This window comes from Pristiophorus japonicus, chromosome 5 (assembly GCF_044704955.1).
Source record: "Pristiophorus japonicus isolate sPriJap1 chromosome 5, sPriJap1.hap1, whole genome shotgun sequence".
NCBI lineage: Eukaryota > Metazoa > Chordata > Chondrichthyes > Pristiophoridae > Pristiophorus > Pristiophorus japonicus.
In genome coordinates, this window is record NC_091981.1 from 2,968,468 (window position 1) to 2,983,352 (window position 14,885).

Genomic DNA, 14,885 nt, shown 5'->3' on the forward strand with positions numbered 1-14,885 from the left:
CGCCAAATGTTGCGTATGCAATAACTCAATCGGCTTAATACCGTGAACTCAGTCAGGTGCGACCTGACTACTTTATTAGCTCTCAAAGTGAGCATTAAACATGGAAGCTTTATTTATATACCTGGCTGCACGTGTGTGTCAGTGGCCCAATGACCTCCGATGGTCGCTCCCCCTGGTGGCAGGTAAACCCAGGCCTACATACATTACAGAAAGCAAATGGTATGTTGGCCTTTATTACAAGAGGATTTGGGTGGAAGAGTAAAAACATCTTACTGCAATTATATAGGGCCCTGGTGAGACCGCACCCAGAGTCTTGTGTAATTTTGGTCTCCTTACCTAAGGACGAATAAATGCTACAGAGGGAGTGCAACGAAGGTTCACCAGACTGATTCCTGGGATGGGGGGGATTGTCCTATGAGGAGAGCTCGAGCAGACTAGGCCTATCTTCTCTAGAGTTTAGAAGAATGAAAGGTGATCTTATTGAAACACACAAGATTCTGAGAGGGATTGACATGGTAAATGCAGGGAGGATGTTTCCCCCCGGGCTGGAGAGTCGAGAACCAGGGGTCACAGTCTCAGGATAAGGGGTCGGCCATTTAAGACTGAGATGAGGAGGAATTTCTTCACTCAGAGGGTGGTGAATCTTTAGAATTCTCTGCCCCAGAGGTCTGCGGAAGCTCAGTCTTTGAGTATATTGAAGACAGAGATCGATAGTTTTTTGGGTATTAAGGGAATCAAGGGATATGGGGATCGGGCAGGAAAGTGGTGTTGAGATAGAAGATCAGCCATGATCTTATTGAATGGCGGAGCAGGCTCGAGGGGCCGAATGGCCGACTCTTGCTCCTAATTCTTATGTTCTAAGCAGATGTGTCAAGGCAGTGGCAACACTGGTGGAACCATTCCTTTCGGAATTCTATGAATTAACATCTGTCCTTTTTGCTTTCAGTCGTGCCAGAATGATCCGTCTGATTGGTTTGCTGGCCTGCCACACAACTGAATTGAAGGACAGTGTACCAATCACAGAGGTAAGACAGTCTCTTTTTCAATCCAAGATGGTACAAGTGTACACAACTGCTCCTGATCAGTACAGCTCAGTTTGCATATCCCGAACCTAATCAGCAAATATTTCTTGATTCAGATCAGTTGATTGGACTGACTCAACATGGAAGTGTTCCAACTTTACTGGCACGATGTAGATTGCACATTCAAACTTTGGGCTTTATGCATTCCCGATCCTAGTCTTGCTCTACATTGTTCTTCACTCACTGCTCGGACCCAGCAATATTGTTTGTTTGCGACAAACATTATACTGTTACCTAATCATCATGAAAGCAAGACTTGCATTAGATAGCGCCTTTCATGACTACTAGATGTCCCAAAGTGCTTTACAGTCAATGAAGTACTTTATGGAGTGTAGTCACCGTTGTAGTGCAGTGCAGTGCAGCACTCCCTCAGTTCTGCCCTTCAGCCAGTGCACGGTCCCTCGGTATTGCCCCTCCGACAGTGCAGCACTCCCTCAGTACTGCCCCTCCGACAGTGCAGCACTCCCTCAGTACTGCCCCTTCGACAGTGCAGCACTCCCTCAGTACTGCCCCTTCGACAGTGCAGCACTCCCTCAGTACTGCCCCTCCGGCAGTGCAGCACTCCCTTAATACTGCCCCTCCGGCAGTGCAACGGAAGCTCCTTCAGTACTGCCCCTCCGACATTGCAACGCTCCCTCAGTACTGCCCCTCTGACAGTGCAGCGCTCCCTCAGTACTGCCCCTCCGACAGTGCAGCACTCCCTCAGTACTGCCCCTCCGACAGTGCAGCGCTCCCTCAGTACTGCCCCTCCGGAAGTGCGGCGCTCCCTCAGTACTGTCCTCCGACAGTGCGGCGCTCCCTCAGTACTGCCCCTCCAACAGTGCAACATTCCCTCAGTACTGCCCCTCCGGAAGTGCGGCGCTCCCTCAGAATTGCCCTCCAACAGTGCAGCACTCCCTCAGTACTGCCCCTCCGGAAGTGCGGCGCTCCCTCAGCACTGCACTGGAACGTCAGCCTGGATTTTTGTGCTCGAGTCTCTCATCATCATGCAGCAATGCATCCAGCTATTACAGCATATTACTTGCGTTAGTTTAGAACAATTAATCTCTGATTTCTCGGGCTCCTCAAATAATCAACCAGCTTGTCCTAAGCAGAAAAAAAACATTTGAAATCAAACCATTTGGATAAATCATTTGTAAAACAGAAGCAGAGTGCTGTGAACTATTGAGAGAAATGTTTATTACCTGGAACTATTACGGGGAATATTGATGCAATGAATGTGCTGGCTGAGATGATAGATGGTCATTTTTGTGCTGCAGAAGGCCAAATGCATTGCAAGTAATAGCCTAAAATAAATAATGTTTCTATTGACATTCATGCTTCATTTATCAAACGTGTGCTATGTGATTATTCACAGCATTGACATTTCAGTTTGCCAACAGCCCAATTCCTTTAAGAAGCTTTCATTTATTTAACCCAAAAGCTAATGTTTCTCAAATGGGAATTTAATACTTTGCAATTCCATAAGCTGTCAGATGAAATCATTCTTTTACTTATTTAAATGAGCATTCAACCCGAATACAAAAACTGTGAGATCAGAGCTTTCTCCGCAGAACAGTAGCAGTGTAAATGTGTCACTTCTAAAGAACTCTGCTCATGAAGTTTCATTTTGACTTCATGTTTTTATAAATAACTAAAACACAACTGGGGTAGTGTGAAGTTAGCTGCTTTGGTAGGAATAACAAAAAAGGTGAATATTTTTTGAATGGTAATTTTTTTATCTCATTATACTCCTGTGAAACGCCTTGGGACATTTCACTACGTTAAAGGTGCTATATAAATATAAGTTGTTGTTGGTGAAAGACTGGGAAATGTTTGCATTCAGAGGGACCTGGGTGACCTTGAACATGAATCACGGAAAGTTAACGTGCGTGTACAGCAAGCAATTAGCAAATGGTATGTTAGCTTTTGTTACAAAGGGATTTGGGTATAAGAGTAAATAAGTCACACTACAATTATACACGGCGTTGGTGAGGCCACGCCTGGAGCACTGTGCACAGTGCTGGTCTCCTTACCTAAGGAAAGACGTACTTGCCTTAGAGGGAGTGCAACAAAGGTTCACCAGACTGGGATGGGGGGATTGCCCTATGAGGAGAGATTGAGGAGACTCAGCCTATATTCCATCGAGTTTAGGTGATCTCATTGAAACATATAAAATTCCTAAGGGGCTTGACAGTGTTAATGCTGAGAAAATGTTTCCTCGGGCTGGGGAATCTAGAACACGGGGGTCACAGTCTCAGGATAAGGGGTCGGCCATTTAGGACTGAGATGAGGAGGAATTTCTTCACTCAGAGGGTGGTGACTCTTTGGAATTATCTGCCCCAGAGGGCTGTGGATGCTGAGTCGTTGAGTATCTTGAAGACAGAGGTCGATACATTTTGGGGATCTAAGGGAATTAAGGAATATGGGAATAGTGCGGGAAGGTGGTGTTGAGGTAGAAGATCAATCATGATCTTGTTGAATGGCAGAGCAAGCTCAAGGGGCCGAATGTCCGACTCCTGCTCCTAATGCTTATGTTCGTGTGTAACTGCAGAGTTCTCAGAATCGCTTAGTTCTTCGTTAAATGTGATTTACAGAAATCGAGATTGATGTATTGGAAGTATAAGTCAACATAATCAAATGTTGCTCCTATTCAATAATACAATTCGAAAGGTGCTTGTGTGAACCCACGTGATGCAGTTATAGCTACTATTCAGATCTAGTTTTCAAAAAGTGTACATTTGTGCTTACTGTATTATTTGCGCTGATCAGGGACTAACGATTAATGAAGAACAAATTTGATTTATTATAAAATTTGATTATTAGCGAAACTGACACTGAAGTGAAGTGCTAGCATACATGTAGAGTTCTGGTCAAATTGATAAAGAAAGAAAGAACCTTTCATTATTAAGATGTGACTGAAAGAACCATCATTTTAAGACACCGTCCAGCTTTTTCGAATGTAGAAATTAGAATGCGATATTGTATTCCGGCTTAGCAAATGGCTCTGCTGGAAATGTGGCCATAAGTTCCCATCAGGAATATCGGCACAGAAACTGGCGTAAGTTTCACTGTAGAATTATAGAATCATAGAAATTTCCAGCACGGAAGGAAGCCATTTCGGTCGATCGTGTCCACGCCAAAAGACAAAAAGCTCCCCCCACCCAGCCTAATTTCTGCTCAAGTACAATCCTGGGGATTCCAGGCTAGCATGTAAAGCTCTGTAATTTAATGCTCCGTGGGCAGTGTGTCCTTCCTGTCGTTAACATTCTGAGAATAAAACTCCAATCATAAAAAATCTACACTTTGATCTTAGAAATCTAACGGCCATTTACCTAAAACCCGATCTATACTTACCCCAGGCTATATCGCGCAGATATGTCCTTCAATTGAGTTTAGTCCATTTTGTACAGTATCACTTAAATATCAGCAGAGCAACAGCCAATATTAGTTTAGTGGTGAGATCCTTTATTGTTTTATCATGTATATATTATATTCTGCTGTAAACTGGTTGTCATATTCTTACATCGCTCATCTTTTTATCCTCCCACCTATGACATACCTTTGTTGTTCCCAATGCATTTGTAGATCACAGACTAGTGAACTGAAATGAAAAGTTGAACTGTAACATCATATAGTTATCTTACTTTAATTAGCAAATGAGTAACTTATTGGCCCAGATGTTGCGGTCAGTAGCATTTGCCGTTTAGCTTGCTGCCCATTCGGCCCATCCACCCCGAGAATGGTAGCACAGTGGTGATGTCACTGGGCCAGTAACCCAGAGGCCTGGACTAATGATCCAGAGACAGGAGTTCAAATCCCACCACAGGCAGCTGGGGAATTTAAATTCAGTTAATTAAATAAATTTGGAATAAAAAACCAGTGTCAGTAATGGTGACCATGAAACTACCGGATTGTCGTAAAAACTCATCTGGTTCACTGATGTCCTTTCGGGAAGGAAATCTGCCGCCCGTACCCAGTCTGGCTGATATGTGACTCCAGACGCACAGCAATGTGGTTGACTCCAAACTGCCCGTTGAAATTACATTGCAAGCCACTCCAGGACAATTAGGGATGGGCAATAAATGTTGGCCTTGCCAGCGACGCCCACATCCTGTGAACAAATTAAAAAAAATGTTTCCACGGGCTTTCGAGTGGTGACTTGCTCTGTTACAATGTGGCGCCCTCTACTGGGCATCTGTGGTGTCTGTAAGTAGGGCAAGGAACAGCGAGGCTCTTCAACCAATCAGATTGAAGAATCCTCACTGAGTCACGTGGAGTCTAAACCAGGAAGTATAAAACAGGAAGTATAAATTAGATATAAATCATGTACAAAAATGCAATAAAGATTGGGAAAGACAGATGGGATTAAGTGCGAAAGATCAAAGAGGCAGACAGAAAAAGTAAGCACAAAAAATTAACTTAAAAACAAGTATCCAACTTCTGAGAAAAGGAGACTCCACTCTTGTAAAATTAAAATTTCAGGGCCAGAGAGGTTGTTCGGCAGTAATTATCAGCTATCACGCTGATACAAATTGACTTACTCCTGAAATGCACCGGCCCTAACTTTATCTGCTGTCTTCAGTGGGGACCAAGTGCCCAAGTTCCTGCCGAGTATATTTAAGGACTGTAACAGCGCACCCTATGGAGGAGCGGGGTATCTCTGATGGCAATGTCCGGATTTCCGTGTTTAATTGCACAGGTGCGGACGCCAGAAGTCGCTGTCTGATTTTACCCCACTGTAACGTTGAGCGCTGTTATCTCACCGTTGTTATCCTCGCACAATCTGGCCCATTAAGTCGAGACATTCTTCGTTGACATCTCCTCGTAAAATTTATGACTCATCAGAGTCACATCAATTTTGTTTTTATTGCTTTGCAACTCACGGCTGGCCATCCTGTATATGCAACAATGGTGTAATTTTCCAGCAGCTAATTAAATCCGTTATTAAATGAGCTTTCTCTTGAGGTGAGAGAGGATCAAAATCTTTCTTCAAGAAAATTAAATCACTATTTGTTCTTGTGTGTTTTTTCCTGTATCGCACATGAGGTGTGTCTTCGAGCCTTGATACACGCTCTGCCCACAGTTTGCAGGGTCCACTTGAGTATTCACTTTGGGGTCTTTTACATTAAAGGTGCTATGTAAATGTAAGTTGTTGTTGTTGTAGTTGTCTTGGACTTTAGGCTGATGGCGGTGTGCAGGTTTACAATTTGCAGCACTTGATGCTAACGTTGATTTTCATCACACCTTTAGAATGTTCAGTTTGATCTCGGCAACACCAAAGGAGTGAAATTCCTCTGTCCATTTCATTTTGGCAAACTATTGACATGATTATCAAGCAGTGCTCCTCACAACATATTTGCACGTATATTTTTACTAAAATTAGAAGGGATTTCAATCTACCTTCCCCCACCTCCTCGCCCCCAATGATCATTGCACATTCTCACTAGAAGTGGGCTGAGCACTGGAGTAACACCATTTCCTGACATAGTGTACCATCCTCATCGTTCTGCCCTTCTATATAATCTCAATAATTCCTGGAACAAACTTGGTGCTAAAATATTTCCTATTGTAAATTCTCTTTACGCAAATGCTGCGGTTATAAATTTGTCCAAATTATTTTTTTTAATCCTTATTTTACTGGGGATGTGTTAAGCCTGTTTTGTCCTTTAGGGTTACGTCTGACAGGAGTAGACTGTTTCCCCCCCCCCCCCCCCCCAACTCCCCCCCCACCCCCCATTCTGTATTATATGCTGCAGACAAGTCCACAAAAGCCACTGGTGTTTTGAGTCCACATTGATAACCAGCTTCGATGTAGATTATGAGCACAGTTACCTGGTCACAGGTTTTCCATCCAGGTCTAAACCCACATTGCCCCTTAAGGAGATAATCATCGAAGCGTGCCACGGGTCTTACTTGCCATAGAGGGAGTGCATCGAAGGTTCACCAGACTGATTCCTGGGATGGCAGGACTGTCATATGAGGAGAGATTGGGTCGACTGGGCCTGTGTTCACTGGAGTTTAGAAGAATGAGAGGGGATCTCATTGAAACGTATAAAATTCTGACGGGGTTGGACAGACTGGATGCGGGGAGGATGTTTCCCGGGGCTGGGAAGTCTAGAACCAGGGGTCACAGTCTCGGGATACAGTGTAGGAAATTTAGGACCGAGATGAGGAGAAATGTTTTCACTCAGAGGGTGATGAACCTGTGGAATTCTCTACCACAGAAGGCTGTGGAGGCCAAGTCACTAATATATTTACGAGGGAGACAGATAGATTTCTAGCAACAAAAGACATCAAGGGGTATGGGGAGAAAGCGAGAATATGGTGTTGAGATAGAGGATCAGCCATGTCATATTGAATGGTGGTGCGGGCTCAAAGGGCCGAATGGCCTACTACTGCTCCTATTTTCTATGTTTTTATGAGTCTTTGGAGTAGCAAATTTCCAGGAGCTTTTACGTAATGCACAGATATGCGGTTGGTTTTCGGTTCCTCGGCTGCTGGCTCTGATTTTGAGATTGTGATGACCATTGCATGTTGCCACAACTTGGGCATCTGACAAAAGATATGCCTGTTGGTAAAGAAGTGTGCCAACATGCAGCCATGTTGACCTAGGCTGCTCCGAAATTCTGGGATGCCGCTAGCTGAGCCTGCAGATTTGCCAGATTTGGTAAGTGCCGGATCCTTGTTGAGTTCCTCGCCGGTGAATGGCCTTGATAAATAAAATCTCAGTGGGCAGTCAGACAGGGAGAGGAACAGCTCTTTTTTACTTTCCGTTTTTTCATGGCGATCTGCGGGATACATAAGAGCATAAGAAATAGGAGCAGGAGTCGGCCATTCAGCTCCTCGAGCCTACTCCGCCATTCAATAAGATCACGGCTGATCTGATCATGGACTCAGCTCCACTTCCCCGCCCGCTCCCCACAACCCTTGACTCCCTTATCACTCAAAAATCTGTCTATCTCCACCTTAAATATATTCAATGACCCAGCCTCCACAGCTCTCTGAGGCAGAGAATTCCACAGATTTACAACCCTCTGAGAGAAGAAATTCCTCCTCATCTCCGTTCTAAGTGGCCGACCCCTTATTCTGAGACTATGGCCCTAGTTCTCGATTCCCCCACGAGGGGAAACGTCCTCCCTGCATCCAGCCTGTGAAGCCCACTCAGAATCTTACAATTGAATTAGGAGAATTTGAGTGGCAATCACGCCAGCTGTGACTTGCGGGGCTCCATTTTGAGATGGGTCTGGTCAACGCCACCAGTGTTATGGAGAAGTCTGCGGGCTTCCCTTCGAGTGGGTGAAATCTGGGGTCTGCATGGCTCCTGTCCATGGCTCTCGTATCTCAGACATCTGGAATTACATGAGTGCACTTGCAGGGGCCGGGTTGCTCGTTGTCCTGTATTCCTATAGAATTGCCCTACTGTTGACTGACCAGCAGGGAGTGGAGGCTCTTCTGAATCCGTGAAGGATGTTCGTTCTCGTGGCCAACTTAAGGAGCTGGATAAACCTGCCCGAGTTCACAGGAATTCCTTGAACTGCTTTTCATGCTGTTTAAGAAGTGGCCATCAATGAGCCTTTGGATTGTTCAAACGTGGCTTTGCTGCTGACGTGATGAGATGGAGACCAACGTACATGGCCGGATGTTGTTGGCGATTCGGGAAAGTGTCGAGCACTTTCATTCAGCCAATAGGCGGTCACAGGACACAAAGCACCAGCCTGGAGAGTAGTCGTTTCTCCATCTGGCGGAATGGAATGTCCCTGGTTGCTTGAGATCAAAGAGAAGGTATTTTTCTTGTTTCAAGGCCCATTCGAGGAGTGTTCAACTATAGCATCATTCTCGTCCTATCCCCAGATCATGGCAAGGCTGTTGAAATCCCCAACCCCTATGGAATAGTGACTACAGTCTAGTAAAACGAGTTTGGACTCGGCAAGATTTGGTGGTTTATAAACAATAGTCATCATCATATCATCTCATAGGCGTTCCCTCGAACGAGGATGACTTGCTTCCACATGGGTTCACAGATGTTTCAATGCAGGACCCGATGTTCCAGATCCTGAACTCCAGTTGAGGGGGTGGAAGATGCCTGTGGGTGGATTTTTTTAACGTGGGGTGACCGTTGCACACCAGCCACCACACGGGCTTGACAGAGCGAGGTCTTGGTCCAGTGGCAAGGGTTAACCAGGACGACTGGAGACCAGCTCTGCTGCACGGACCTAGTGCGCTCACATATCGCAGTGTGGGCTGGGCCCGTGCTGTCCCTGGGCCCTCGGCTCTTCTGGGCCCTGTACCCTCATTCACCGCACCTTCGCCATTATCTCTCGCCGCTCCTCCGCCACAAACATTCACCGCACCTCCGCCACAAACATCCGTCGCTCCTCCGCCACAATCTCTCGCCGCATCTCCGCCACAAACATTCGCCGCATCTCATATTCCTCATAAACAATAGTAGTCGTAAGCTCACCGACTCTCGTGATGGCGTATGATGCTGAGTTCAAATTCAAGGAACAATTGTTCCAGAATTCTTGTCTCACTAACATTGCCAACACAAGGGCTGTGTTTTCTTGCCACTAATTTGTATCCAAGGATGTGAAATTTTTATGTTTTATCATTATCTGCAACATGAGTCTCTTGTGATGCAAGAGCATCTTTTGTTTGTGTGCCAACTTGGTCAGGTAGTTGTATTTTGCAGATGAAGGCCTTCCATGGTGAGGTCACAGTCCTGTAGATCTGACCCTTTTGTCTGCTGTTTGATGTTAGCCTTGAGAAGGACTGTGTTGCTTTTCGCACTGATAGGTTGTGCTAAGCAAGGGAGCAGTTTATTCCTTCGTGACGGGTGGGGGACGGCAGTGAGAATCACGATTGGAGAAGGCTGTGAAGCACCAGTCTGTTGCGACCGATGTGGTACGGTGTAGGTTTGTCCCGATAATTCCCCATATACTGGGTTCCTGTTCTTAACCAGGGTTAACCTAAGTCCGAAGTACTGGGAAGGAATATCGAGACAGATGTCCTTTCCCTTGCACACTTGCAGCCAGTCACAGGGCAGCAACCTCCCTAACTTCTCAACAGAGGCATTGTGTGTCGCACAAAATACCTGAAGGGAAAGCTGTGCATTTTTAATTAAATGTATAAACCTTGCTATAATTAATTTTGTCGATGAGACACTCTTATTTACATTGGAGCAGGTCAACAATCTCGATCTATAAGAAGATCCAACTTCAAAAGAGAAAGACCTGACATGGAACCTGTTGTCTAAAGTGTTGATAATTGACTTAAAACAAATATAAAAGGACCTCATCGAAATGCCAGACTTGGCTTTGGCCTGACTGATGCCTCTTTACATCACTGTCGACTCTTATGTTTTCAGAAGTTTTTTAGTTTGTTTTGTACAGAAGCCAAGAACAAAGGAGGTGTAGTATGAAAGAAAATTTGTTCCGATTAGAACAGTCAGTGTTTACATTCATCAAGTTATTATCCTTCAGAAGAAGATGTTTTTGTTTTACCCCAGGCTTGTTCCCCTTGTTGTAACATCTGCTAATTTTTTCTAAAATTTATGCTCACTTTCCATATGGACAAGAGAGTCATAAACTACACATCACAATTCTGTTGACATTCCAGTGCAGTACTGAGGGAGTGCTGCACTGTCGGAGCGGGAGTGCTGCACTGTCGGAGGGGCAGTACTGAGGGAGCGCTGCACTGTCGGAGGTGCAGTGCTGAGGGAACGCTGCACTGTCGGAAGTGCAGTGCTGAGGGAACGCTGCACTGTCGGAGGTGCAGTGCTGAGGGAGCGCTGCACTGTCGGAGGTGCAGTGCTGATGGATCGCTGCACTGTCGGAGGTGCAGTGCTGATGGATCGCTGCACTGTCGGAGGTGCAGTGCTGAGGGAACGCTGCACTGTCAGAGGTGCAGTAATGAGGGAGCACTGCACTGACGGAGGGGCAGTGCTGCACTGTCGGAGGGGCTATACTGATGGAGCGCTGCACTGTCGGAGGTGCAGTACTGAGGGAGCGCTGCACTGTCGGAAGGGCAGTACTGAGTGAGAGCTGCACTGTCGGAAGGGCAGTACTGAGGGAGTGCTGCACTGTTGGAGGTGCCGTCTTTCGGATGAGACATTAAACCGAGACCCCGTCTGCTCTCTCAAGTGAAAGTAAAAGATCCCATGACATTATTTTGAAGAAGAGCAGGGGAGTTCTCCCCGTTGTCCTGGCCAATAGCTATTCCTTAATTAACATCACTAAAAAAACAGATTATCTGTTCATTATCACATCACTGTGTGTGGGAGCTTGCTGTGCACAATTTGGCTGCTGCGTTTCCTACATTACAACAGTGACCACTTCAAAAGTACTTCATTGGCTGTAAAGTGCTTTGGGAAGTCCGGTGGTCTTGAAAGGCGCTATATAAATGCACATCTATTTTATTTTAATGTCAAGTGGCCTAATGGATAAGGCATTTGGAGCCTGGCATTGTAGGATCAAATCACAAGCCAATCATTTACTTCGCAGTGAAAAAAATAGCAGTGTAAAATTCAGTAACAAAGTTCAAGTGAATCTTATGGAAGTAATATAGAGGATATGGTCAGAAAAGAGATTGTTCCCAAGTGCAAAGCTCGCTTAGCACATTGGACTGCAAGAACTATAATCGCAAGGTAAAGGAAGTTAGATGCTGTTTGGGAGAGCTAAAAGAGAAACTGAGGTTCTGATAACCGGGAATAAATGTCAAGTGTTCCATAAATATACATTTGCGACAAGTGAGCGATTAAAGGAAATGGTGAGACATTCAGAAAATCCCAAAGGTGACACAAACAGCAATGTGATAAATGACCAGGTAATCTATTTTAGCGAGGTTGGTTGAGGGATAAATATTGGCCAGTAGCCAAGATGTCAACGTTGGAATTCCCCAACTAATGCACCGTGTTAACCCCTTGAATAAAAATGTTCTGAATAAAATCAATGTGTGTATTTGGAGAGATGGCCCGTGTATCGAGTGTGAGCTTGGGATGTCTGTGCAGGCCAGCACTGAGCTTTTTGACAGACTTACTCCTGAGATCGCAGCCAATCTGCACTCGATCGGCAAAGATACAAATGCAACTTAAAAAATACTGAGCATGTGCAATAAAAAGAAAGACTTGGATTTATATAGCACCTTTCACGACCATCGGACGTCCTAAAGCACTTTACAGCCAATGAAGTACTTTTTGAAGTGTAGTCACTGTTGTAATGTAAGAAATGCAACAGCCAGTCTGCGCACAGCAAGCTCCCACAAGTAGCAGAGATAAATGCGACAAGAGTGCTACCATCGAGCCAAGGTTGAACCTGAATGGTATGATGAGTTAAATGCGAGTCAGCATGGATTACTGTAAGATCTCCTATACAGTAGACACCTCAAATCGCTGGAGAAATACCACCAACGATGGGAGATTAGAAAACTGCAAATGTAATTCCCCTATTTAAAAAAAGGAGGCAGACAAAAAGCAGGAAACTATAGACCAGTTAGCCTAACATCTGTCGTTGGGAAAATGCTGGAGTCCATTATTAAGGAAGCAGTAGCAGGACATTTGGAAAAACATAATTCAATCAAGCATGGTCAGCATGGATTTATGAAAGGGAAATCATGTTTGACAAATTTGCTGGAATTCTTTGAGGATGTAATGAACTGGATGGTTAAAGGTGAACCAATGGATGTGGTGTATTTGGATTTCCAGAAGGCATTTGACAAGGTGCCACATAAAAGGTTACTGCACAAGATAAAAGTTCACGGGGTTGGGGGTAATATATTTGCATGGATAGAGGATTGGCTAACTAACAGAGAGTTGGGATAAATGGTTCATTCTCGGGTTGGCAACCAGTAACTAGTGGGGTGCCACAGGGATCAGTGCTGGGACCCCAACTATTTACAATCTATATTAACGACTTGGAAGAAAGGACCGAGTGTCACGTAGCCAAGTTTGCTGACGATACAAAGATGGGAGGAAAAGCAATGTATGAGGGCGACACAAAAAATCTGCAAAAGGACATAGACAGGCTCAGTGAGTGAGCAAAAATTTGGCAGATGGAGTATATTATTGCAAAGTGTGAGGTCATACACTTTGGCAGAAAAAAATCAAAGAGCAAGTTATTATTTAAATGGAGAAAGATTGCAACGTGCTGCAGTACAGCGGGACCTGGGGGTACTTGTGCATGAAACACAAAAGGTTAGTATGCAGGTATAGCAAGTGATCAGGAAGGTCAATGGAATCTTTGCTTTATTGCAAAGGGGATGGAGTATAAAAGCAGGGAAGTCTTGCTACAGTTGTACAGGGTATTGGTGAGACCACACCTGGAGTACTGCGTGCAGTTTGGTTTCCATATTTACGAAAGGATATACTTGCTTTGGAGGCAGTTCAGAGAAGGTTCACTCGGTTGATTCCAGGGATGAGGGGGTTGACTTATGAGGAAAGGTTGAGGAGGTTGGGCCTCTACTCGTTGGAATTCAGAAGAATGAGAGGTGATCTTATCGAAACGTATAAGATTATGAGGGGGCTTGACAAGGTGGATGCAGAGAGGATGTTTCGACTAATAGGGGAGACTAGAACTAGAGGGTATAATCTTAGAATAAGGGGCTGCCCATTTAAAACTGAAATGAGGAGAAATTTCTTCTCTCAAAGGGTTGTAAATCTGTGGAATTCATTGCCTCAGAGAGCTGTGGAAGCTGGGTCATTGAATAAATTTAAGACTGAAATAGACAGTTTCTAAATGATAAGAGGTTATGGGAGCGGATGGGGAAGTGGAGCTGTCCATGATCAGATCAGCCATGATTTTATTGAATGGCAGAGCAGGCTCAGGGGGCCGCATGGCCTAATCCTGCTCCAATTTCTTATGTTATGATGATGCCTCCGCAAGATCCTGCAGATCCCCTGGGAGGACAGACGCACCAACGTTAGCGTCCTCAACCAGGCCAACATCCCCAGCATCGAAGCACTGACCACACTCGACCAGCTCTGTTGGGCGGGCCACATTGTTTGCATGCCTGACACAAGACTCCCAAAGCAAGCGCTCTACTTGGAACTCCTACACGGCAAGCGAACCCAAGGTGGGCAGAGGAAACGGTTCAAGGACACCCACAAAGCCTCCCTGATAAAGTGCAACATCCCCACCGACACCTGGGAGTCCCTGGCCAAAGACCGCCCTAAGTGGAGGAAGTGCATCCGGGAGGGCGCTGAACACCTCGAGTCTCATCGCCGAGAGCATGCAGAAACCAAGCGCAGGCAGCGGAAGGAGCGTGCGGCAAACCAGTCCCACCCACCCCTTCCCTCAACCACTGTCTGTCCCACCTGTGACAGAGACTGTAATTCCCGTATTGGACTGTTCAGTCACCTGAGAACTCACTTTGAGAGTGGAAGCAAGTCTTCCTCGATTCCGAGGGACTGTCTATGATGATGATGATGATGATGATGGAAGATCTTGTTGGAACTCTTTGAGGCAATGAAGAGCCTTGCTGACAACGGGAATTCTACACCTGTGATAGATTTAGATTTCAGCAATCTTGCTGATACCGTACCATTAGGCCAGGTAGGAGGCCATGAGGTAGTAAAGCATGGAATAGGGAGTTAAGCTTCTGAAGTGGATTAAACATCAGCTAAATCAGAGAAAGCAGTGAACTGAGGAGCATTGACCTGACCAGGGATTTTTACTAGCCGGGTATGACAGGGATCATTGCTGGGGCCCTTGGTCTTCGCAATATATATGACTTGGAGCTGGGAGAAGTTTCAAATGACATGGAAAAAGCAAACCAAATGCCGTGGGATCCGGATAGGGCTGTTTAGTATCGGATGGCAGTTAATATGGA

The 14,885-nt window shown here is 45.3% G+C and overlaps 1 protein-coding gene across 5 annotated transcripts in view; it reads left to right on the forward strand.

The window, feature by feature from the left end:
• Nucleotides 1-14,885, forward strand: part of ulk4 (unc-51 like kinase 4) — a 615,462-nt gene that overhangs the window by 141,510 nt on the left and 459,067 nt on the right. For all 5 annotated transcript variants that reach the window (XM_070880300.1, XM_070880304.1, XM_070880303.1 and 2 more), the window contains exon 17: nt 947-1,025. In XM_070880300.1, the coding sequence (XP_070736401.1) occupies nt 947-1,025 (79 nt within the window). The remainder of the gene's footprint in view (nt 1-946; nt 1,026-14,885) is intronic.